At 33.6% G+C, this 23712-nt stretch overlaps 1 protein-coding gene and 1 pseudogene across 1 annotated transcript; one reads left to right on the top strand and one right to left on the bottom strand.

Moving 5' to 3' along the window:
* Positions 1 to 1854: 1854 nt before the first annotated feature.
* Positions 1855 to 12381, bottom strand: LOC133182415 (uncharacterized). Its single transcript, XM_061317258.1, has 7 exons — positions 12364 to 12381; positions 8842 to 10427; positions 8492 to 8611; positions 3833 to 4268; positions 3484 to 3726; positions 2489 to 2631; positions 1855 to 2238 (listed from the first exon to the last, which is right to left on the bottom strand). Exons 2-7 carry the CDS (start codon positions 10406 to 10408, stop codon positions 2174 to 2176), a joined length of 2574 nt encoding a protein of 857 aa, XP_061173242.1. The 5' UTR covers positions 10409 to 10427; positions 12364 to 12381; the 3' UTR covers positions 1855 to 2173.
* Positions 12382 to 12662: 281 nt separating this feature from the next.
* LOC133183752 (RNA-binding protein PNO1-like) lies at positions 12663 to 19590 on the top strand (annotated as a pseudogene).
* The last annotated feature ends 4122 nt before the right edge of the window (positions 19591 to 23712 follow it).

A 23712-nucleotide genomic window follows, 5' to 3' on the forward strand; every position in this document is an offset into this window, starting at 1 on the left:
TCTGTTGTGGCCCCTTCCTTACCTTAGGTGCCACAATTTCTGCACTATCTAATGCTCTGTTGTTCCTGGGAAGATAATTTTATAAAATTTATTCCTATGCATTCAAATCTAAAACTTTCATACCCTGTTGTGACCCCTCTCATACCCCAAGCTGAATCAAAAGTACAAGCATATCAATATGATTAATTTTGGCCCTGCTATACCTGAGATGTTTAAAGGTATTTTCAACATATTCAATGTAAAATTTTGTCCCCCTATCACAGCCCCCATTGAAGACTATACATAAGAGCATTCATTAAGTTTTGATTTTTCTGGTCTAATGGGTCTTAAATGATGCTATAATTTTTTTCTTAATTACAGTCAAACCTTGGTATTTTAATCTCAATGGAACCTAGAAAAAAGTTTGAGATTTGAGATATCAAGGTTTAAAAAACTTAAAGAAAAAGTGCTGGGGATTCCCAACTGACTCAAATGACATATCCATGATATTTGAGGTATCAGTGTTCAAGATATCGAAGTTAACCTGTATTTGCCCTTGAAAGAGGGCATGGTTAACAGAACATGAGACCCATGGGCCACAATGCTCACTTGAGTAACTTTGGCCCTGCTGTTCACCAGATTTCTCCTTATAATAATCATTGTGGCCCCAAACTACCCCAGGGGTCCTTGATTTGAACAATTTAGAATCTACACTATCCCAGGATGCTTACACATAAGTTTCAGCTTTTCTGGCCCATTGGTTATTGAAAAGAAGATTTTTTAATGACCCCACCCTATTTTTCTCTTTTCCTGATTATCTCCCCTTGGAAGGCTGCTTGGCCCTTCATTTCAACAATTTAAATTCCCCTTCACCCAAGAATGCTTTGTATCAACTTTTGTTATAATTAGCCCAGTGGTTCTTGAGAAGAAGATGAAAATGTGAAAAGTTTACTGACGGACAGACAACAGGTGATCAGAAAAGCTCACTTGAGCTTTCAGCTCAGGTGAGCTAAAAAATGAATTCCCCTTACCCAAAGAACCTTTGTGGTAACTTTCTTTGATGTTGATCCGACTGGTTCTAAAATTTTGAAAAGTTTATGACACCAATGACAAACAACAGAAAATTTCAATCAGAAAGGTTAATTTGGGTCCTTGGCTCAGGTGAGCTAAAATCTTAAAACTCTATTCATTAGGTAAACAATAACACTTCTAAAAAATCAAGCTTATGTTTATAAGTCTTTACATTCATATATATATATACACATAGCATCATTTTTTAAAGTGTAGAGGTGGGTCACTATATTAGGATGCTTGCATATTATAACTACGGTTGCACTGCTGTTTTTCATTACATGTAGTGGATATTTAATATCTTTTAAAAATATTAATTTGATGTGAATATTTGATCCTTTATTGTCGTCCCACCTAAACCACAGGGCCTACTCAATAGACATGGGTGCTAATTTTAAGTTTGGAGCCTTCAGCTGGACATAGGGAGTATACAAAATGGTTAAATATTCTTAAAGGCCGAGGTTTTCAACCGGTTGGTTTTCCTCAGGTAAGTTCAGTGTGGGGTGGAGCTTAATCGAAACGGCTGTGAAGCCCCGAGGGAACCACGCTGGCTTGTGTATACCAACCTATATACACAGGATGTTACCTGTATTACCTGTACACGTTTTCCTACGACATGGTAAAACAATGTCATTGTTTTTTTGTTGTGTGGGTCAATCGAAATGTTGACCGTCAGATTTACAGTTACTAAATAAAGCATGCTAAATTTTTGTTGGGGACATACTCCTAGTTCAATTTTTTCTTTTAGAATTAATATGTTTTAATAATTAGACAATTTCAATATAACAAACAAAAAGAGAAAGATTCATATTACATATCTGTATTTGAAGACAGTTAAAACAGATTAATACAGTGTTTTCAGGAACAAAGCTAAAGATAAAAAAAAAAAAGATTGAAAACATGCTAAAATGGAAAGAAACAGGTTGCCAGTGGTCAACTGCATCACTCAGGTGGTACAAAATGATCCTTGCATCTACATGTACATGTATGTCCATATAAAATTTTTCTATCTAGAAATAAAGCACATATGCACCGGTATTCGCTCCCACTCTTCAAACGATAAATGTTGATATGAAATTTCTACATTTCAAACATTAAAAAAATGGCACATTTTACAAAAATTTTAATCCTCTTCATCATATTCTTCATCTTCATCACCATCATATTCACCTTCCTTCAAACCTTCAACTGAAAAAAAAATCCAGGGATACAAATACACAAAATGACTGGATCATTTTAAACTTTAATTTTCTTATCAATGTTCTATATCTATTAGCATTCATTTCTTTACTTTCTTACTTTTATACGAAAAAAAATTAAACTTGAATTCATATGAAAATCGCAGAGTGAATTAACAATGTAAACTACCCCTCATTATTTCTGACTTGTCTGATTTAGTGCATTCAAAGTTGAAGAACAAATAAAGATATACACGTACACTCCTCTATGTGTTTTAAGGGATCATATTTCAGATCGATATCAGCAGCCTCGGGGTGATCCTGGATATATTTGTCTCTAGCCTCTGTTGCTGCTTTTAACATCTCCTCTCTATGAAGCTTGTTCATGTCACCCTGGTTACATCTTAAATAAGAAAGACTTGTTTTGGTTTCAACTACCAGTGCCATGAAATCTTAAATATGGGGGTGGGGGTGTTAGTTTTTGTGGACTTTATAAGTACACAGGAATACTGGAACATTTTATTAGCTGTTTAAATATGTAGTATTTTTGATTATTTTGTCTGTATATTCATTCGTCTGAACTATTTAAGAAACTTCATAGTGATCTATTGACTGCTGGTCAAAATTTTTTTGAATTTCGGACCGACAAGCTATTGGACTGACAGTGCCCATATCTCTGCATAATATTAGGTAAAACAATCTGTCTATCACTTTTAACCATATTGAATGCACACGCTATTAAAATGACCTTGGCTCAAAGTCTTGACTTATCTTTAAGTTATAAGCCATCTTTTCCTCATTACTGGCTCCTAGACAAAGATATTACTCAGACAGAAATTACACATTCTCTTATTGTGACCTTGAACTTATCCAAATGATCTTGAATTAAGTTCACAGCACACCTTTAGGTGATTATCAGATAGGAAATCTCTTTGTTCCTATGAGCTTCCAATGTTTTTCCACTACAAGATATTGCTATGGTAGGAGTGACCTTGAACTTATTCTTATGTCCTTTTCAAGGCCATGACACTCCTTCAGGTCAAAATCAATCTGTGTCAACTGTCAAGTATGAAAATTATGAATACATGGTCAGACAGACAGACAGGATGGACAGACAGACAAATTAATTCCTAAATTCTTATCAATCCATCAAATTTATATAATATCATTAAATCTAAATACTATCACAGAATGCTGTCTTTTACGAAAACAAAATCTGTTGTCAAATTAATTATGAAAATATAAATGCACTTACTCTTCCTTTGTAAAGTGGTCATAGTCGATGTCTTTAGCCCTGCACACATAACAACTGGTGGCCCCACAGGTACATGTCATCTTGTTGCAGCCAAACTCCTTAACAAATGCTTTTTGACAGACATGACAGCGTCGGATCATGGCCTCCGTCAGGCGAGCCTCAATGTAAGTTCTCATGTTCATTTCTCCCTGCTTCTCCACCTCATTACAGCGTAAAGGAATATGGTTTGGTTCATTACATAACCTTGATATTTACCAAAAGAAAAAAATCATCGACTTAATTTTTTTCATTACTAGAAAATTAAGACCATTTTCTGCAAAAATAAATTGACACAAAAATTTGATTTTACCTGCAAGACTCTTTTAGACACTCAGGATTTAGGCACTTGAACACTTTATCATTTTGATCAGGCATAATGGTTGCAAAACTGCAAAAAGGACAAGAGACCAAATCTGGGATTTCTGCCTTCTTTATTTCTTCTTCCTGCATTTTCCTCAGAACAATGGAGAACACACTGGTAGGCAGAATATGCTGTAGGGTGGCTAGTGAGAAATTATCGGAACATGTCCCAGTCAGACACTTGAAATCAGTCTTTCCTTGACCAATTACCACCTCAGCTGATCTGCGGATACAAGTTTTACAGAAAAGATGGCCATCAGGACAGGCAGCCATATCTTCAAACAGACACTCCTCATCAAAACAGCACTGACATTCCATCAGTTCTCCATTGTCCCTAGCTTCCTGAAGACGGAGCTCATATACTTGCTCCTTGTCATGGAGATATCCTAAAATACATATTAATATTAAACGTATGATTTAGATGGTGAAATATAATATTTCTGAAGGAGCATACACATTTCCTTCACAAAAAATAAATTTTATGTGGCAAAAAGGCCAAAGATGCTGATAAATAGCCAATAGAGCTAGACAAAAGCAATGTGAACCAATGTTCAATCTAGGGACCATAATTATTATTTCCCAACTTTCAACAAAATTACAGAATTTACCATATGTGATACATGTTACAATGTACATATGCCACACAATGTCAGTTTCTTTGCTAAGTAAATGTTCCTTTAAAATATCAAATCAACATCAAGCAAGTGCTGAGAACTTTAATTAACCATAAACCTTTCAGGCTTGTGGTTTAAAGAATCTACAAAACCCACCAACACTTTAATTATCCCAACTCTTTTTTACATATCACAGTATGAAAGTGGATTATAGTCATGATAGTTATCTGAGTACCTGTAGAAAGTTGAATTACATTTGAAACAAATTCTGCCAACATTGCTTCTTTTGTATTTTTTATGCACTCTAACCTGCCCTGAAATTGATTCATATATACCGGAGTATATATAGTCTAGAAGCAAATTTTTTTTCAGATAAATAGGGTTGTGGTTAACTTTTCATGTGCCAGACAGCAGTTTTACCATCCTGGAGCATAAGGATTGTGTTTTTCACAAAGACTGAATATCTACCAGGTCCAGCACAATACCCTGATAAAGCTATATAGCTTTATCAAGGTATTACAAATACCTTGATCAAGGTATTTTATGTAATGAAAATACAAAAAAAAAAATCCTAAAAAAATAAATAATGAAAGTCAAGTTCTGAGTTGTCAGTAAATTCACTCATGCATGTAAAGTACTCAAACACAAAGAAATCAGTATAAAAGCATGTCCTGTGAGGAGACCTTCTTTTATGCTTTCTTTTTGATACCTGTGTACTTTTCATGCACGAGTGAACACACTGACCACAACTCATAATTCGACTTTTAAATTTATTTTTTAAAGAATTTTTTTTTGTATTTTCATTACATAAAATACCTCGATCAAGGTATTTGTAATACCTTGATAAAGCTATATAGCTTTATCAAGCTATATTCCTTTATCAGGGTATTGTGCTGGACCTGTCTACTGTACATGTACTTTAAAGCCACTTAAAAACCAGAGGCCTCTGATGAGACTGTAGCCCTACTGATTTAAACTACCATAAGTGTAAGAAAAAACTTGCATCTGGACTTGAAACATTTGACAGAATTGACAGAATTACAAGGGGTGATTAAAAAGTTTCTGGACTGGCGCAATAAAATTGATATTATGTGAGATAGATATTTCAAATTTTGCATGCTTTATAATAAGAGTAGACCATTATACACATAACTGTCAGTTATTAACTACATATAGTTTGATACTTGATAATAAATATAATAACTATTTAAATACCCGTGTTTTGTGTACTTGGCACAACCTCAAATTATGTTAGGTAAATTGAAGTAATTTGAAAAAAAAAAAAAAAAAAAAAAATCTTTAAAAATCTTTAATTAAGAAAGATTCTAATAACTGCACAAAACTGTTTTAAGATTTGAAGGAATTTTGAACATTTTTAACGATATCATGGTAATGTAGATCACTAAATTTTTGTGACACCTTATTTTTGCGAGAGGTTGTTTGGTATTTATAAGTGAAACAAAATTTTCACGAATTTTGGTTATTGCTCTATACATTTTTTAATGATAGAATTATACACAAGACTGAAATTTCCATGAGCAGATGCACTCACGTAATTTCGGGAAAATAAAGTTCTCGCAAATCAAAAGTGTTTACAGTAATTTCTTTTGGTAATGTTTGAAATGCGCTGATCTATGAAAAATGATGCCAGAGAAGCAAGTGTATTCCAAAATTATTATATAGTTTCATATTGGGAAATCGCAAATGGAAATGTTAAATGTGTCAAATCCAGCAAAGGAAAAAAAACTGTGTCCAAATCTATAGTATTTTGGTGACACTAGCTGTTCAGCGATGGATGGGTGAACAGTAAAATTGATCCATGCATGGGATGCCAGAAAGTTGTGAGTGCAAAAAGTATTGTCTGTCTTGTGAAGGAGAAGATCCCTATACCTTGCAATTTTGCCCTTTTCCCCAGACGAAAAGAAAATTTCAATGAAGTTTAAAGCAATCTTAGTGAACTTAGATCAGCAGTAAAAGATATCATTTCATTCTATGATCCGGAATGTTTTAAATCTGTATTAGTATTTGAGTGAACCAACACCAGAGTTGTATCCAAGAAAATAGGGAATATTTTTAAAAAAGAATGTGTACTAACGTTGAAAATTGTCCAGCGGACTGTCCAGATTGTGATGCCTTTGATTTTGATTGAGTTCATTGGTACATGTATATGACAATAAAATTCTGCATGCTTGTCAAACGCATGTGTATATATTGTCGTAACAAAAATCATGAAAATTGAATACATAATGAGAATTTTACTGGGCCAGTCCATGAAGTTTTTGACTATCCCTCGTATATATCTCGTTTTTTTTTATAACTTGAACCAAGATTTATGGAAATCAAACCAAATGTGTATGACGGATAGCATTTTGAAATATTTTCTTTTTATGGTAATAATGGCAACACCATTCATCAAAATATCAAACCAATGAGTAGAACTACAAGCTTTGATACAGTTTGTGTATGAAGTTTTATTGAAATTGGACCAGACTAAAGAAGTAGCAATGTGAAAGAATTTCTCTTAAATTTCTAATTTTAGTAAGTATGGAAACACCATTTACTGACAAAAAAAAATGATGTAAAGAATTACGTATCTTCAAGTAATTAACTTGGGTATGAAGTTTTACTGAAATCAGATCAAAAGTTTATATTAAACTATATCATTTTGAAAAACTTTCTTTTCAGACAGAAAGATGGTTAATGGCACCTTATCAATGCATATGATTAGTAGAGCAAGAAATTAAAGGGTTTTTATCACGTCCCAAAATTTTTTGATATGACAAAGTTTACATGTTATTAAAATCATATATCTAAAAAACTTTGCTAGAAAATTAACATTGTTGATGTTTCAGCGATTCAAAGTTTGAATTTCTCAATATGCATATTTTGATCGCTGATGCTATGAACCATTGCTCTGACGTCATAGGTGTCAATCCTAATCAAGAAAAGTACTTATTGTGTATACAAAACGGCTCATTTGTTGTGTCTATTAAACCTGTTAGTAAATAAATAAGTGGTAATTGGATAATTGACAGCTAGTAAGGTATAATCTGTGGCTTTAGGATGCACAAATGCGCACAAGAAAGGTTTTAGGAAGACTTTTTTCCCCACATTTCCTGGACTTGGTTGAGAAGTGAAAGGGGGCCATTTTTCTGAAAACGTGAGAGCTTTCTCTCCATTCAAAACAATCGTTTAGGCCCGATCACGATTTTTTTCTGTACTATAAAATATTTTAAGGACATGATACCTTTTTAAAACGGAAAAAGTACCCAACACGCATTTTTAAAGTCGCACAGAATGATATCTGGTACATGCTAGTAGGAATGCTGTGAACTTCATAATGGCGTACGGCGCCATTGAACAGTGTTGAAGAATGTCATTTCTAATACATGATATTCACTGGAACAGATAGAATATTTATATACAGTTTATTAAAATAATGAAGAAGTTGAATTTAAAATTCTCATATTTATAAAATTAATATATACGAAGTCCAACTTTAGTTATTCATTCTATTTAGTCGGAAGTCCGAAGTTGTCAACGGCTTCGTCTTCGGTGTCCTCTCCTATTGTCGGGATATTTTCTTGGTTATTTCTCTCTGCTAGACGTTCATACATAAAAGATTGGCCGTCTATAACTAACAGAATATCGTCGATGTCAAAATTTCCACCGACCTTACTGTGTAGTGTATAATATTTAACGTCAAAATCTATTTGATAACATTTTTCTTATGATAAGCTTTACGAGTTCTAATTGACCATAGACACCTATGACGATTCAGTACCACGTGACCCCTATCTAATTAGTGGAGATTTTTACTTCGAGAACTCTATATTACAGGCATTTTATCCCCTAATTATGACTGTTTTCAAAGTTATTTCATAATTAAACGATAATTATATGTTTCAAGAATATAATAGTGTTTTGTTTTTAAAAAATTTAGATACTTGATAAAAACCCTTAAAGGCATAGTATAGTAGGCAGTTATTGGTTACTTTTGATTTCCTCTTCATTCTCGGAGAACAATTTCTCATAATAAAAGAACTCCTCTGGTTGCTCCGGCATCCTACAATCTTCCTCTTGCAGGGGCTCTCTACGAAACTTCTTAGACCTGACTGTAGAAGAAATCAATCTAAATTCATTTATTAGCATTACACCTGGAGTCATTCTGTAATAAATAAATGAACATTTTTTAATTATCAAAGTGAAGTCATATGCTGTAATTTTTATTTACCACTTTTTTAAAATAAAAATTTGTCAAGGTAATAGTTTTGACATGAAACAAAAAATGGAAAAAATATCCATGCCTTACTGTGAGATGAAATTAAATTGCATAAGTACGTACCAGGAGTGTTTTCTAATTCCTTCTCAATCTCTTTTTTCGTCAAATGATAATGATAATTGTATTTTTCAAGAGCTTTCAAGATAAATGATTTTTTGAGCTGCCTAAAATCTCTCCTGAGCTGCTGCAGTGCATGCTCCCTGTAAGAACTAGACATATCTTGTTCCACATTTAAAAATGTCCCCAAAGGGTCAGGAAATCTTACAAGAAATGATTCCATTTCAAACTGAAGATGTTGAATTTTGTTGTGTTCAGCCCGCCTTTTTCTTTCCTCTAATGTATCTTTCAATCTTGGGTACTTTTTGTGCTCAAACATTTTCATGGCAATATTTTTAAGTCTTTCTTTGTCATCTGAGTGTTCCTCAAGTTCATCATAGAGATAATTTGGATCACAATCTGGAAATATTTCCATCAGTTCATCTACCTCTTCTTGAATGTTTTTAGGCAAAGTTCCATTACTTCCAACACCCATAACATCTGAAAAAGCTGCTGAATGTTGGTCCACACTGGGAGGAAAACTCTGAGAGTCACAATGTCCAGATTTCATGAGCTCCTCTATTACCACTTTGAGACGATCCTTCTTGTCATGATGAGCTGTCAAGTATTCATAGACTTCATTTGCTTCTTTATCAGGCAGCACTTTACACACAATCCTCATATCTCTGTACAGAGGGTCCTCAAGGTATTTAGGATCTGTTGGGAGAGATGCTTCTTTTTGCAAAGAATGTTGTGGGTCTTTTTGTTTCTGAAGATAATCAATAACCTTTTGAACTCGGTCTGTCTCCTGACCATGTTTCTCTACAAGTTTGTACACATGCTCTGGGTCGGCATTAGGTAAATCTGACAATACTTTCATCATGTCATCCACATATTCCTGTTTTTGATTGGGTAATGGTTTATAATGTTTTACCAATACCTGGCTCACAACATAATCCACTCTATCTGGTCTGTCCTGATGCTGAGTCAAAAGTTGCTGGATTTCCCCTGCTGTGATGGGCAGTCTTGAAATATTGGCTGTGGCTTTGTCAATCACTTTCACCAGATCCTCCACAATTGCTGTGTTTTCCTTTGAATTGCCTTTACTGCCCTCCTTCTTAACCTTTTCAATGTTCTCCAAAATTTCATTTATAACCAAGTCCACTCTGTTTGGTTTTCCTCGTCTGGTTTTGAGTTTTTCATACACAGCATCAACATCAATACCCTCCACAATATTTGTTATTAACTTGGCATCCTGCAAGACAGACTCAATAGTCTTCATCTTTGAAGGAAAAGACTTTTGCTTTTCCTCTATCTCCACCACAGGTGTTCCTGCTTCCTCTCTGAGTGGGCTGTCAGAATCTTTGACAGTTGGACTCGATACTCCTCCTCCAAATAAATTCTCATTAGATTCACAGCTCTCTATGTCATAAGGTTCAGTGTCTTGGTTAAATAACTCATTGCTTGTCTCTTCTTCACCACTTGGAGCAAAGCCTCCACTTCCATGGCTATTTTCATTGTTGACTTCACTATCCTCTGTAGTCACTTTTGTCTTTTTGGCTGCTGAGGGACCATCCTTACTGAATTCCTCCATATTAGCCTAATGGCAGCATCTGTTAAAAAAAAAAATCAAGTCTTAAAAACTTACTACGGGTAGGTTAAAATAGACTCTGGGTTTCAAATTATGCAAAACTGCCAGATAAATATATATATTTTCTTTTATATCCTGAATGATGAGCATCACATCTAATACATAGAAAAAATTAAAGTGATGTGTTAATGATTCTTTGAACCTTGGTGTGTTCAATGAATCTGGGGGTGGGGTCTGAATTGAGAACATTCAGCACAACAAAGTTTCTCTATCATCAGCAGAAAGTCAAAAGAAATTTACTAGCAAATGTAAACAGGTCTTTTGGTCTGGCTAGTACATGCCTAAAATGTGGGGCATCAAGATGAACATTTCCAGACCAATTCAAACAAGAGGCCCATGGGCCACAACACTCACATGCTTCACTATGGCCCTTCTGTTCATCATCAGCAGAGTTCCTATGTCAAATTAAAATCACATATTGTGACCCCATCCTACCCATCCAAACGGTCATCATAATTGGAACAAATTTGAATCTACAGTACCTGGGGATGCTTCCATATCATATATGATAATCATGGCTTTGCTTCTCTTGAGAAGATTTCAAAAGTTTTTACCTATATATTCCCATGTAAAACTTTCATCACTCATAGTGACTCCACCCAAGACCCGGGGGTCATGATTTGAACACATTTGAATCTAAACTACTTAAGGATTCTTCCATATAAGTAAAACTCGGTTATAGCAAAGTCTTGAGGACCTATGAATTTACTTATAGTTATATCCGTAATTCGTTATATCCATATAACGAATTTGTTAAAGGTTATATATAACGAATTCGCAATATGCATCTTTTCCTTCAAGTATGACTACCAAATATGTTTATACAATATTTTACTTGGTACTAAATATTTCAGATGAATGGAATTTACAGTCTAAATACTTAGCTTATAAAAAAATAATGTCAGATTAATATTTTGAAGTTTAAGATAGTGAAAATTCACAATAAAAGATGTAATTTTCCTTATTTTTAACCTCTACAGGACAGAAAATCAGTTTGCTATATCCGTAAATTTCTTATATCAGAGTTCGTTATAACTGTAATGTTTTCCTAGGATTTGTTAAGAATTTCACCGGGGATGCCGAAAAACTTTGCTATATTCGTGAATTAGCTATATCCGTGTTCGTACTAAATGACTTATAGTGTAAATATGTCTAATCATGGCTTGGCTGTTTTTGAGAAGAAGAATTTTTAAGATTTTTACTATGTATTCCCATGTAAAACTTTGATAGCTCATAATTAATTATCTTATTATTTACATGACTGTTCCAGCTTCTGTGTGTGTCGTTCTTTCAAAACTCTTCATACAAGTTTGACCATGGGTTGTAGTTGTCTTCTTTGTAGTTAGTCTAAGTTTTATTTATTTATTTATTTAGATTAATTAATTTATTCACCGTATACTGTTTACAGTACTGACCTGTAGGAATAAATATATATGTAAAAACCACACTGGTTTGTAAGTAACATATGTGCAATTCGAGCAGGTAACTACCTGACACCATGGACAACAACAACAGATATGGACAAATTTTGATCGGAAAAGCTCATAAGAGCCTTCAGCTCGGGTGAGGTTGTATTGTAATTTTAAAGTTTTTTGGGTTCTGTTCCCAGTCAATAACCCAGAGTCTGCTTGCAAATTATAATCCATTCACGAGAAATAAAAATTAATAAGTTTAAGCCTATCATATCAGGGACCTATATACTAAGTATATAGGTCCCTGATCATATGAAATGCCGATGTACAATTTATGCCAATGATTTTAAAATTTTACAACTATCACATTTGTGCCTTTTTTTTTTCTTTTATGGTTGTTGTTGTTGTTATTTAAGAGGCGTTACCTCAATTATAAATATAATATAACTGTAAATGAACTGCTTCTAAAACTGTAAAAAGTGGCACCTGATCAATACTATAAGCAGCAAATAAAGCCCTAGATATAAAATTCCTACCCCTCTATATACAAATACATGTATATTTATATACACAGGGGATATGGTTTTCGTTACGCACAATTAACGTCCGCATTTCCTCGTTACTTCGCAGGATTTACAGTCAACTCGTACCCAAACCGACTCGTACCCAAACCGAGTCGTATCCAAAGAGTCAACTCGTACCAAACTGCAAACTGAAGTCACTTCATTGAGTAAGAAAGTTTGTTTACTAATTATCTCCCTTATCAAGATCTCTTTCACCACCACGTGAAAAATGGCAACACAGACAGAAGACAGTGGTGGGCAAAATGTTCGTGAAACGGAATTTGTCAGATCAAGGAAAAGAAAACTCAGACCTGAGGCAGAGATAACAGAGTCAGCAATGGACAAATCTGCCCCACCAAAATAGCCACACTTTCCTCCAATAAGTGATGACAAATTGACAGTAATAAAATGTTCAGACATTGCTTGAATTTTTGTTTGTTTGTTCAAGTTTTCTTAAGTGAAATGTTATGCATAAATGAAAAAAATAATTACAATGGTTGATACTTGATAATATGTTAATTATTTACTTATTAACAGGGAGGAAAGTCTGAATTTAGGAAAATTCCAGTACCCAGTCATAGATATACTCCTCTGAAAGAAAACTGGATGAAAATATTTACTCCAATAGTGGAAAAACTAAATCTCCAAGTCAGATTTAACTTCAAAACGTGTATAATGTTGAAATAAAGGTGAGTGTTCATAATAGTAAAAGCTGGCACTTGAAGTATGGATGGATATCCCCTCACCCTACCCAAAAACCACCCCGTTAAAAAAGTACTAGTATATTATTTCTCAAAAATTTGAGATTTTCCCATCAATCACATCCATATTTCCTTCTATGTGAACAGATTGTACTTTTTCTCATGTATAGAGATCGCGCGATTGGCCAGTGTATCCATTAACAGTGATAAAGGAGGTCTATTCTAGAGGAAATCTAATACTTTTGAGAATTTATAGCATCTTACTATTTTTTCATTACAAAAGGGGGGGGGGAGGGGTTATGCACACTTGCGGTGCCTGTGATAGTAAATAGGGGATTTAATGTGCAAAAAGTATCCAACCCAAGACCGTTGAATTTATACAACAGATGTTTAATTACATAATAATGATAATTGTAGTTAATATATCCGATGATGAAACCTTTAGGGTGAGGAATGTCTACATTTAAGATTTTTAAAATATATTTTAAACCTAAAATCTAGTACACCAACTTGAAGTTTTTATATGGTATAGGGGGAGACTGGACGTTACCTGATATACGTATACGCATTTATACAAGAATGATATCTTTCTGGGGAAAACTGTTACATGGAATTGGGAATAAGATCTGTAGAATTATTTATTTACATCTTTATAATAAATTTAATATACAAAAAATGGGATCAGTAATCCATGGATATCTTGCATACAGAATATTCTTAACACAGCAGGACTATGTTGTACTGTTTGGAATGATCAAAATTTTCATAGTGTGAAATGGATTGCAACTGCAATAAACCAAAAGCTCAAAGATCAGTTTTAACAAAAATGGTATAGTGATATAATAATTCCATTAAAAGTATTACATATAGAATTTTTTAAACAAAGTTTGAATGTGAAAAATACTTAGCTATTTTACAAAAAAAAATTTAGAAATATCTTTTCAAAATTCAGAACAAGTAACCATAGTCTTCCCATAGAGGTGGGTACTAGATGGAATAATGTTGAAAGAAATGTATTATGTAATATTCGAAAAGATTTTCTGTTAAAGAAATACTATGTACATTCAAATGTTATAAAATTCTGTAATTTGATGACAAATACTGATCCAGTATTCTGAAGAAAATTGTGTTTATTTATCATCACAGACACTGTCTGTCCTCCTGTAATCACTGTGTATATTTACATGTATCATCACAGACACTGTCTGTCCTCCTGTAATCACTGTGTATATTTATCATCACAGACACTGTCTGTCCTCCTGTAATCTCTGCTCGTCCATAATTATTATTGTAAATATGTATATATGTACCTCTTGTACCATTCGTATGGTTTTTGAGAGAATAAATGAATGATTGAGGACAGTTTCCTTTTTGTCAGGATTTAATAATTAAGTTGTACACTTCTAAACTTATGGATCTGCTATTTCCTTTCGCATGCTTCTATGACAATGGCGTCATAATTTTCAGTAAACTAATGTTGCCTGCATTTATTGAGTCTTGATCAAAACATCATTTTTTCGCACAAAAATTGAATAGTTAAAATTTTCTCCAACTTTGTCAACTCCCAGTACCTTGGGATTCTCTGATAGTCCTTGAACAATTGCAACAAAATCAGGAAATCCCAAGATGTTTTTTTTTAGTGACAAAAAGAGGCTGACATATACAAAGACATGTTTATTTAGGATACATACTTAATTTTGGGGTAGAAAAACAATAAAAAAAATTTTGTAAATGTTTTCAAGCAAGTTATTGCTTTACTTAAGCTACCAAGCTGCTATGCATGCACAGAGGACAATGGATTTTAGAATTTTTTCATGTGGGTTCATCAAAATTTCTTTGAACAATATGTTAATTTCAATACAAATTTTCTCCATTTATAAACATTTTCTATAGAGCAGACCATAAATAATATTGATCATCTTTCATTCCATTTTAAGTTATGTTTTTCATTCCTAATACCGGGCATTGTAATTCTGGTTACAGACCTGTAAAGACACAAAAGACATTGGATCCTTACAAAAAGCAGCAGATTTTGTATGTGCATTCACACTGGGTTTTGATGTTGATGTAAGTGTTGCTTTGCACAATAATTCAGAGTTGTGAAATGTTGCCTTCATACATGTATAGTTTAGAAATTTTTTTTAAACAGCATTAATGAAAATGCATTGGTAAAAATATGGTTATTACAAACTTGTCTGAGAATTTTTTGTCAAATTAATAATTTAAATGTAGATAAAAATAGACTTAATTTTGAGTCTCGAAACAGTTAAAAGAAAAGCTTTCCATTGGCTCTTTAGTAGTAGTTGATTATACAAAACTTCATATCTTTTATTAGATGAGTTTATTGAACAAACTATGATCCAATATACAGTAAAACTTGTCTAATCCGTACACCACTGGTTCCAAAAAAATTGGCCAGATTAGACAACATACCGAATTAGACAACATTTTAAACAATTGAAATTACTGATAGGGGCTTCAAATTTACATCGTAATAGACAAGATTTTGAAATACACAACATCCGGATTAGACAAGTTTCACTGTATCTCCATGACTAATATTAAAAACATTGATAAATCTTAGTATCCATTGGATAAAAATCCTTGTGAATGTACTTGTATTCTGTATATACTTATTGTCCATTGTAGGATTCCCTAGCTTTGGTAAGACTGGATGATCTATATCTGAAATCCTTTGATGTCACTGATGGTAAGTGTAACCATTAAAACAAGCCTTTATCAAATAAAGTACATGAACAACAAACATTCTAAAACAAAATAATTTCATTTGCCAAAAATGGAAAATATATAAAAGGTGTTTTATGTATGATTTAGCTGTTCATGATGTATAGGTCTATGTGATCATCATATTTATATATTTATACCTCCACTCCAAAGGAGAGGGGGTATACTGTTTTACCCTTGTGTGTGCAACTGTCTGTGTGTCCGTGTGTCTGTCTGTAACAAATTTTCATCGCAGCAACTACTCAAATGATTGAAAGTTTTGCACACTCTTTGTTTAGGCATGCCATATTATGGGATTCATTTTTTAGCTCACCTCAACGAAGTTTGGGGAGCTTATGTAATACCCTCAACGTCGGCGTCCCAGGTTAAAGTTTTTGGAGCATTTTTTTTTTTTCAAGTACTTCTATGCCCTATATCAATCAGAGATGCATGGAGGATGCTTCAAGTGTGTTTCATTGTACCAGTCAAGGTTTCAGATGCTGCAATTTCAGCTAAAGAATGACCAGGTTAATGTTTTTGGAGCAAGTTAAAGTTTTTGGAGCAGGTCTCATTTCCAAGTAACTATAGACCCTATATTGACCAAGCTTGCATGGAAGATACATCTTAGGATGCACATTACTGAACTTGCTTCGGATACTGGATCTGACCTACATTTTCCGGATGAGTGACCAGGTTAAAGTTTTTGGAGCAGATCTCATTTTCAAGTAACTATAAGCCCCATGTTGATTGAACTTGCATGAATGATACATCTAAGGATGCACACTACTTGACTTGCTTTGGATGCTGTATCTGACCTATATTTTATGGATAAGTGACCAGGTTAAAGTTTTTGAAGCAGATCTCATTTCCAAGTAACTATAAGCCCTATATTGACCAAACTTGCATGGATGATACACCTAAGGATGCACACTACTGGACTTGCTTCGGATGCTGGATCTGACCTACATTTTCCGGATGAGTGACCAAGTTAATGTTTTTAGAGCAGATCTCATTTTCAAGTAACTATAAGCCCCATGTTAACCAAACTTGCATGGATGATACATCTAAGGATGCACACTACTTGACTTCCTTCGAATGTTGGATCTGACCTATATTTTCCGGATGAGTGACCAAGTTAATGTTTTTGGAGCAGATCTCACTTCCAAGTAACTTTAATCCCCATGTTGATCAAACTTGCATGGATGATACATCCAAGGATGCACACTACTGGACTTGCTTCAGATGCTGGATCTGACCTATATTTTCCAGATGAGTGACCAGGTTAAAGTTTTTGGAGTAGATGTCATTTCCAAGTAACTTTAAGCCCTATATTGACCAGACTTGCATGGATGATACACCTAAGGATGCACACTACTGGACTTGCTTCGGATGCTGGATCTGACCTACATTTTCCAGATGAGTGACCAGGTTAAAGTTTTTGGAGCAGATCTCATTTTCAAGTAACTATAAGTCCCATGTTGACCAAACTTGCATGGATGATACATCTAAAGATGCACACTACAGGTTTTGCTTTGGATGCTGGATCTGACCTATATTTTCCGAATGAGTGACCAGGTTAAAGTTTTTGAAGCAGATCTCATTTCCAAGTAACTTTAAGCCCTATATTGACCAAACTTGCATGGATGATACATCTAAGGATGCACACTACTGGACTTGCTTTGGATGCTGGATCTGACCTACATTTTCCGGATGAGTGACCAGGTTAATGGTTTTAGAGCAGATCTCATTTTCAAGTAACTATAAGCCCCATGTTGACCAAACTTGCATGGATGATGCATCTAAGGATGCACACTACTTGACTTGCTTCGGATGCTGGATCTGACCTACATTTTCCGAATGAGTGATCAGGTTAAAATTTTTTGAGCAGATCTCATTTCTAAGTAACTATAAGGCCTATCTGAACCAAACTTGCATGGATGATGCATCAAGTTGATGAACACTCTCAAACTTGCTTCAGCTGCTGGATTTGACGTACATTTTCTGGGTGGGTGACTAGTTTGAAGTTTTTAGATAATTCCATTCCCAAGTAACTGCAAGCCCTATCAGACCAAAATTGCATAAATGTTGCATCTAGGGATGCACATTACTAGATTTTTAGTTTAGTGTGAGACTTTGCCTTACTTAAAGACAACATTCATTGAGGTGAGCTCTGTAATCTCTGATTACCTATGTTTTTCAAATCCAATGTCCACTTCCTGATTATCTGTGCATCTGTCCGTACCAAATTTTTGTCACAGTTTTCTCAGCAATTACTCAGCACAGATGCTTGAAATTTTAGCACAATCTTTGTTTAGGCATGCCATATGGTCCTGTTTATCTTTGCTTTCGTCCATAACAAATTTTAGTCAAAGTTTTCTCAGCAACTACTCAGCGCAGATGCTTGAAATTTTAGCACAATCTTTGTTTTGGCATGCCATATCATGAGATTCATTTTTGTTTGAATCCGATGTCAACTTCCTGTTTATCTGTGCATCTGTCCATACCAAATTTACGTCACAGTTTTCTCAGCAACTGCTCAGCGCAGATGCTTGAAATTTTAGCACAATCTTTGTTTAGTCATGCCAAATGGTGGGATTCATTTTTGAATGAATTTGATGTCAACATGAGAGTGTATATTCACATCAGAACGGGAGTATTACTAGTGAGCATTCGTTCACAGACTTCTTGTTGATTCATTTTAAATAACTTTAAATTAACAGTTACTCAATGTTTCATTCCTTTAATTATTTTTATCAAATAATGCAGTATCAGCATTAATTGTTTTTATCTTTAAGAAAATGTTTGAATTGACTTTCAGTAAAACCACCAAAAGGTGATCATTTGTCAAGAGCCATTGGGAGGATAGCTGGTAAAAACGGGAAAACAAACTTCACTATAGAAAATGTCACCAAAACCAGAATTATGTTAGCTGACACGTAAGTTTAGGCTTAATACAGATGATACATATATAGTAAGAGAAGTAATGTTTCTATTTGAAAAATGTAGATGCATGTGTCAAAGCAAAATTAAAAAAAAAACGAAATTAGCAAAATAATTTTTAAAAAATAGAGATTTCGATTAAATTTGATATTTGAATCTCAAGCTTAATTCATGTTGACAGTTTTAGTATGGACGTTTTTTTTACTTTTTAAACTCTTAAAACAATTGTACATTTATATTTTAATACAGGAAAATACACATATTAGCATCCTTTTCGAACATTAAGATTGCCAGAACAGCAATTTGTAATCTCGTTTTAGGTAAGCACAAATTGATTTTATCTTATAACAAAATATGAAATTTTATAAGTGGTTTTTATGTTTAAGATTTCTTTGGGTCTATGGAGCAAAAGTCATTTTTTTTTTACAGGTTATAGATTTTTAAACAATGCATCCCTTGTGCATTTCATGAGCATGTATATATATACAGTAATGTACTTGTATATACTGAATTTAAAAGCATATTAAAATATAATTTTTGTTATAATCTTAACAGGGTGAAATGTTATTTTAGTCAAGTTAAATAACAGGTTATACTTGTACACACATATATACTTTATGCTCTATCTTTTAAATACACCTGCAGTATTTATATTTTTCTTCACAGGTAGTCCCCACCCTCTAAAGTCTATGGAAAAATGTGGAGTGTGGCGTCCAGGGCATCTGAGAGATTCTAACTTTTGTTGTTGATATTTATGTAAATAAATGTAAAACTGTGTTGCCAAATATGTGTTCATGCATGTTTGTATTTTTGATTTATAAACGTTGAGAAAGGGTTCAAAAGCATAATGTGACTAGGTGGCACATGTTGCCAATATATGCTATGTATCTGAGTTATATAATGTATCAGTTCTACTAGTATATAGTATAATACAGGCTAATGTCTGGCTTGAGGGTGACTAACCAAAAAATATGCAATGTAAATCATATACGGTACCAAATTTGATGCACTAGATGTGCATTTTGACAAATTATGTCTCTTCAGTGATGCTCATGCTGGAACTTTGGAAATCCAAAATATTTAAATAAAAAAGACTTTGAAGAGCTGAAAAAAGATACCAAAGACTAGAGCCAAATATGTTGAAGTATCAGAGCTATGCATTAGGGAGATAATCCTTAATTTTGAAATGAATTGCTAGCCTAAGTTTCACCACAGCAGTTAAATATATAAGCATATTTCCAAGTTAGTATGGAAGTACTTAGCTACTGGGCTGAAGAGACCCTCGGAGACTAACAGTCCACTAGCAGAGGCCGCGACCCGGAGGTCAAAATGTAAATCATATGTGGTACCAATTTTGATGTACCAGATGCGCATTTTGACAAATTATGTCTGTTCAGTGATGCTCATGCCGAAACATTGGAAATCCAAAATATTTGAATGAAAAAAGACTTTGAAGAGCTGAGAAAAGGTGCTAAAGACTAGAGCCAAACATGTTGAAGGATCAGAGCTATGCATGGAGATCATCTTTAATTTTGAAATGAATTTCTAAGTTTTACCACAGCAGTTAAATATAAATGATATACAGTATTATAAAGGACCTTGCTCAACTTCAGACTTGAAAGATATTTTTAATTACTAGAGTGATATGTCATTGATATGTATATATTGAAGCAATTTTAATGGAAGAATGCCTAGCATCTGTCTGTTTGACTGTCCATTTATTGCATGTCAGGGGGCAGGTGCAAATAAGAACTTGGGTTGTGTCTTAGAGCATGAAGACAATCTAAAGAGGGAAGAATGTAATGGGTTTGGGCCATGGATATTGGCCTGGATAGCACATTTCTTAGAACACCTGACTAGTGATACAGGAGTCGGGGTTCGATTCCAGGTCAAGCAATACATTTTCTCCTTTCCTGTTACATAATTTGGTGCCACTGTCCACCTATAGAGTTGCAGTTTAAAATCCTGCCAAGGCAGAAAGATTACTTTGTTATTCTTCGTTTTTAACATAATATTAATTTATGCAAGTCTTCATATGTTTTTTTAAAGGATGGCGATCTTGAAAAATAATTTCCCGATCACAAAAATGTTGCCATAATCAGAGCTACAGATTCTAAATGTTTGGAATAAAAAATGAAAATATCTAATAAGCCTTATACCTTAGAACTAGTTAATGTTTCTATAGTAATTGAAGAGCACATTGAAATTAATTTTTTCACCATTTTTCATAATTAAGCTGCATTTGTCGTTGATAACTCCTTAAATAGTGTGCATATTCTCATCTCTCTATCACTGAATTGTCGCCTATGACGTACGTCAGAGCAGTATTTCGCCGAAATCTGACTGAAATATGCATATTGCCGTATTTGAATTTCAACTCCCAATATCTATTAAAATATGCTTTCAACAATGTTTATTGGATTCAGTATTTTAATAAACAAGGTTATAGATAATATTTTTCATAAAATTACGATTTTTGAAAAATCATGCGATAAGTCCTTTAAACAGATGTTTTAACTACATGAATTAATAGTGATTATCAACAATCAATGAATTAAAGAAAATTAGACATCATGTAAATGCAAATGAGATTGTTTTAGTACATACATGTATATTTTGTTATATTCACATTTTCAAATTCCATACCATCCTTCCATTTCAATAGGTATGACATCATTAACAGTCAAAATTTTCATTCACTTTATTTTGTTCAATTGTTCAATGTTTTCCAAATTACCTGTACAATTTAACTGATTATAAGAAAGAAAAATCATCATAATGATATGCATGAACAATACAAGGATAGTACCTGTATAATCACATTATTCTTAGTAATGCTAGAATTTTAAAACTGAGATCATAATTTGAAACAAAAGGCCCATCAGCCAAATTGCTCACCTGAGCACTGTGGCTAGAAAAAAAGCAAAAATCAGTTCAGTATTGAAAAGTTTAAATGCTTAAGTGGTCATGACCTACACCTAAAAGAGGGATATGATTTGAACAAAAAGTAAGGATGCTTACATATTTCTTTGATAACTGTGCAGCACCAGTGAAGCAAGTCCAGTAAATTGCATCCTTAGTTGTATCATCCATGCAGGTTTGATCAACATAGGGCTTATAATTACTTAAGAATGAACCTGCTCCCACAACTTTAACCTGGTCACTCATCTGGAAAATGTAGTTCATATCCAGCATCTGTAGCAAGCCTGGTAGTGTGCATCCTTAGTTGAATCATCCATGCAAGTTTGGTCAATATATGGCTATTATACTGTATACAGAAAGTTTTGCCTGTATTATTTTTGCCCCTTTCACCCTAGACACAAGTTGGCGAATTTAAGACAGGGCAAACGCAAAGACTACCGGTACAGAATAATTTCTTAAACAGAACTTTGACTGGGCAAAAGAAAGGGCAAAAATAACGGGGGGGGGGGGGGGGGGGGGGGGGGTTAACCCTATGATATATAATACTTACTTGGAAATGAGACATGCTCCAAAAACTTTAACCTGCTCCAAAAGCATTAACCTTGTCATTCTTCAGCTGAAAACCTTGACAGGTACAATGAAACTAGTTAGAATAATCTAACTGTGTCTCGGGACAAGCCCTCACCACAAGGATCCTTTGTGCAAGTTTAGTTGAAATTGGCCCCTATGGTTCTTGAGAAGAAGTTCAGAATGTGAAAAATTTACAGATGGACAGCTAGACAGATAAACAGCTAAGACAGACGGACAACAGACAAAATATGGTAAGAAAAGATCACTTGAACTTTCAGCTCAGGTGAGCTAAAAATGAACAAGGGCACTTTCACCTTGATACAGGCCCTAACTGAATGTCATAAGCAATGTTTTACATGTACGTATTATTACACAAAAAACTTCTCCTCTGCTTTCAAGGGCTTGGAACCTTCTGCTTGAAAAAACACAAATCCTATAAATGCTGGGAAGCAATGTTTTTTCAAGCAGGCAGCATTAAAAGTTTTGTGTTTTTTTTCTTTCTTTTTTTCTTTCTTTTTAGTGCTTTTCTTTTTTGGTTTCTTCTTGTTTTTTTTCTTTCTTTTTTTCTTTCATGTTTTTTTTTCTTTTTGTTTCTTTTGTTTTTTGGTTGTTTGTTTGTTTGTTTGTTTTTTTTTGCTTTTTGTTTGTTTGTTTTTCTTTTTTTTTTGGTGCAAAACTTTGGCCAATGAGATCAGACAATTTAACATTACACTAGTCACAATTCATTGTTCACTGTCACGATTTAACATTTACTTCTAACATTTTCATGTACTATATCACTGCATAACTATTCACAATTCATCATTCACTGTCACAATTTAACATTTACTACTAATACACTTTAACATTTACATGTACTATCACTGCATAACTAGTCAAAATTCATTGTTCGATGTACAATTTAAAATTTACTATTACAATTAACATTCACATGTACTCTCTCTGCAGAATTAGTCACATCAATACATGCTGTCATATACATTCAATAACACAATAAATCCTTAGTCACCATTAACCACCTTATTAAGATAGCTACGGTAATCACAATTTAACATTTAATTACTATCACTTTATATCCACAGTCACATCAATAATACATTGCATAATTATATTCATTTGAACAATAAATTCATTAAGCCGATCACTGTCAATTATACAAACTAACTACAAAAGCTAAATAAATCTGTACATGCTATTTAACATTTACAATCGATAGTCACCTCAGTAATGCACATTGTATATATATATTCAATTACACAATAAATTCATAGTCACTATATCCACCCTAACTTTTTAATAAGTAGTTGTACATTCCAGGAATAATAATATGATATATAAAAATCACTTCTTCTGTAACATTTACACATAATTTTTTGATGTTGGATAAGAAAAAAAGAAAGATTTTTGAAAGACAA

The sequence above is a fragment of the Saccostrea echinata genome, unplaced genomic scaffold (assembly GCF_033153115.1).
Source record: "Saccostrea echinata isolate AGI-Se365-2 ecotype Australia unplaced genomic scaffold, CSIRO_AGI_Sech_v1 ptg000009l, whole genome shotgun sequence".
NCBI lineage: Eukaryota > Metazoa > Mollusca > Bivalvia > Ostreida > Ostreidae > Saccostrea > Saccostrea echinata.

Bases quoted from the DNA above. Each gene is read 5' to 3' on its own strand.
- LOC133182415 (XM_061317258.1), bottom strand. From the start codon at position 10,408: ATGGAGGAATTCAGTAAGGATGGTCCCTCAGCAGCCAAAAAGACAAAA. The intron at 4,269-8,491 runs GTAACCAATAAC...TATGTATTTTAG, and splicing joins GAATGAAGAGGAAATCAAAA to GATATCTCCATGACAAGGAG. The intron at 3,727-3,832 runs GTAAAATCAAAT...GTAAATATCAAG, and splicing joins TGTCTAAAAGAGTCTTGCAG to GTTATGTAATGAACCAAACC.